Source organism: Euleptes europaea, chromosome 10, assembly GCF_029931775.1.
Source record: "Euleptes europaea isolate rEulEur1 chromosome 10, rEulEur1.hap1, whole genome shotgun sequence".
Classification (NCBI taxonomy): domain Eukaryota; kingdom Metazoa; phylum Chordata; class Lepidosauria; order Squamata; family Sphaerodactylidae; genus Euleptes; species Euleptes europaea.
In genome coordinates this window covers 25188292-25191007 of record NC_079321.1, presented here as the reverse complement: position 1 = coordinate 25191007, position 2716 = coordinate 25188292, and the positions used below count along the sequence as shown (strand labels likewise).

The following is a 2716-nucleotide window of genomic DNA, read 5'->3' as shown; positions in this document are numbered from 1 at the left end:
TTCTATCGGCCGGAGATCAGTTGAATTAGCAGATCTCCTGCTACTCCTGCTACTACCTGGCAGTTGGCAACCCTAGATAGTTCTTCTTCTTCTTCTTAAGTTATACTTTAAAATGTTTTTACCATGTGTTCCTTTTCTATGTTATTCATGGATATGTTTTTGTGGCCTTGTAACTTCTGGTTGCATTGTCAGCTGCCTTAACTCTAAGGAGATACAGCAGGATATAAATGTTTTCAATCAATCAGTGTTGGCATAGAAGGGCTGGCAGTGCCCTTCCTTCCTCGCACTCCACAATATGTTAGCTGGAACTACCGGGATATGGATGTGTGAACTTCCAACATTGTCCAAGGAAGAGTACATCACTGAGCACACCTGGGCTGCTCAGTGGCCAGGTATGGAGCAGAGGTCTTTTCTCTACCCTGCGGGGCATAGTGAAGCACAGCATTGGTATGGTGGGGCGAGCTCCATCCTAGGACTTAGCACAGAACAAAGGCATATAGCTGCTGCTGCTATTTGATCCCAGTGTGTTTCGTAGGGTTGCCAACTCTGGTTTGGGAAATTCCTGAGATTTGGGAAGGGGATGCCAGGGTCTGGGGGGACTGAACTCAGTGGGGATGTGATGCCATACCGTCCACCCTCCAAAGGTGCCGTTTCCTCCAGGGGAACTGATCTCTGTAAATCAGTTGCAATTCTGGGAGAACTTTAGGCCCCACCTGGAGGTTGGCAACTCTAGTGCAGAGCCTCCTTTCATGTGTACTTAGCAAAACCAGTATCACTTCTGAAAACACCCTTGGGGAATGTTCATCCTAACTTAAACCAGTTTAGCTATCACTGTTGCTTCCAGAAGTCCACAAGTTTGCATGATGTATTATTTTATTGAAAGTTCTCTAAATGTTAGATAAGACTAGGGGTATTATAAATTTAGAAGCCTTTTAAATGTGTTTCATAACTTTAGAAAATAACATAATGGGGCATTTAAATATTTTGAAAATGTATATTGGGAAACAACGTTCTCAGACATGTTCTCAGTTTATATTCTGAATTATTCTGAAACGACACAAAACTGAGATACAAACTCTGGAATATTTTGTATTTCTCTGGTGTATTTTGTATGTGGAGTGTGTTGGATCATCATGGGTAATGAAGTGCCTCCCTTTGGCTACAGTGGGCTGTATTTTACTTAAAACAATTCTACCTGAACTATTTTACTCAATAGAAGTCTTCTTTTTTTCTTTTTAGTCCATGACCATTTCAACTCTTAATTCCATCAAGTAAAATTCAAACCTGGGCATTGAACCCGTGGCCTGTTTTTCTTTCTGTTTCCTTTCCAGGTGTCAGTTATTCCTCAGGGCACTGTTAAATGTAGATAAGAAGGCTCAATTGGCTTTCGTTACAAGATGATAATTCTCCCCCTCCCTTCTCACTGTCGCCTGTTAGATTAAATGAGTTTTAGCTGAAGGTTGATAATTATCATAGAGAAGGCAGCACATCAAGAGTTCATTTTCCATCTTAGCACTTGGGTCCTTTTGAATTCTCCACACCCTGACACTGTTTCCCATCTTGTCACTTCTTATTACCCCACCCCTCCCTCCTCATAAAAGGGTCTCTCGAGGCTGAGACCACAGACCTTTCTTTTTTCTTGCTGGCAGCTGACAGGGATTGCTTCTTGGTTTCCCACATCCTTGTTCCAGGCAGGAGAAATTACGAGAGACTTTGGTGAGCATGGGAGAAAATGCGAGCTCCGAGAATTCGCCTTTCCTTTCTTCCTGGGACTGGAAGAGCAACGCAGGAACTGTGGTGCTGCGGCAGTGTCCATCCCCTGAGAGCCTGTCTCCGTCTCCTTCCTTTGAATCTTACTCATCCTCTCCTTGTCCGGTTGTTGTGGAGGTCCCCTGCGCCAACAGCAGCAGCAGCAGCAGCAGGAGTGACAGCAGCAATAGCTTGATGGGGTATACCCTGGTGGAGTTTCCTTCCATCTATCTACCAAACCCTGGGCAGGGCAAGGGCCAGAAAGGTCCCAAGGTCAGGATGTCGGCCCAGCGCAGGAGAAAAGCCAGCGAAAGGGAGAAGCTGAGGATGAGGGCCCTGGCGGAGGCGCTTCACACTCTGCGCAACTATCTGCCTCCTGTCTACAGCCAAAGAGGGCAGCCTCTCACCAAGATACAGACGCTGAAGTGCACCATCAAGTACATCGGCGAGCTCACAGACCTGCTGAACAGCGTCAAACAGGCACAAATGCCCTGACGAGACTTGGGAGTTTAAGACCCCAGACCAAAAAAAAAGCACCAGGCTCCCTTCCCAGCCCTCATCCACAGGAAAAGGACATTTTAAATTTTTTTGGATAACAGTGAATTTATTCCACAGAAGATTTCCCCCCCCCCCTGCTCTGAAGTGACAGAGTTAAAGAGGACCTTGGTTGTTCTGGGATGCAGCAAAGAATAGCTCAGAGGTTTCAGAAGCCATCCCGCTGGTTTGCCACTGTGCCAACCGAATGCTGGACTTGATGCCTTTGGCCTGATCCAGCCTGGCTCTTCTTATGTTCTTCTTATGCGATGTTGACTCTGATGGGATTTATCTTCCACCATTCTGCTTCCTTATTGTTATTAGCTGACCCAATTTCAGATGTTGGGATACGTTTTGAGAAGTTCATCGATGGATTCTAAATGAAATGCACATGTTTGAAATCATGTGTATTGGTTAGTAGGCTCTTTGTATT

General features: G+C 45.4%; 1 protein-coding gene across 1 annotated transcript; it reads left to right on the top strand.

Moving 5' to 3' along the window:
• Positions 1-295: 295 nt before the first annotated feature.
• Positions 296-2244, top strand: MSGN1 (mesogenin 1). The gene is made up of 2 exons (XM_056856898.1): positions 296-447; positions 1692-2244. The coding sequence occupies exons 1-2, from the start codon at positions 296-298 to the stop codon at positions 2242-2244; spliced, it is 705 nt and encodes a 234-aa protein (XP_056712876.1).
• Positions 2245-2716: the final 472 nt, after the last annotated feature.

Excerpts from the sequence above, each read along its gene's own strand:
- MSGN1 (XM_056856898.1), top strand. The coding sequence starts at position 296 with ATGTTAGCTGGAACTACCGGGATATGGATGTGTGAACTTCCAACATTG. Across the intron at positions 448-1,691 it reads CATAGTGAAGCACAGCATTG|GCAGGAGAAATTACGAGAGA; the intron begins GTATGGTGGGGC and ends TCCTTGTTCCAG.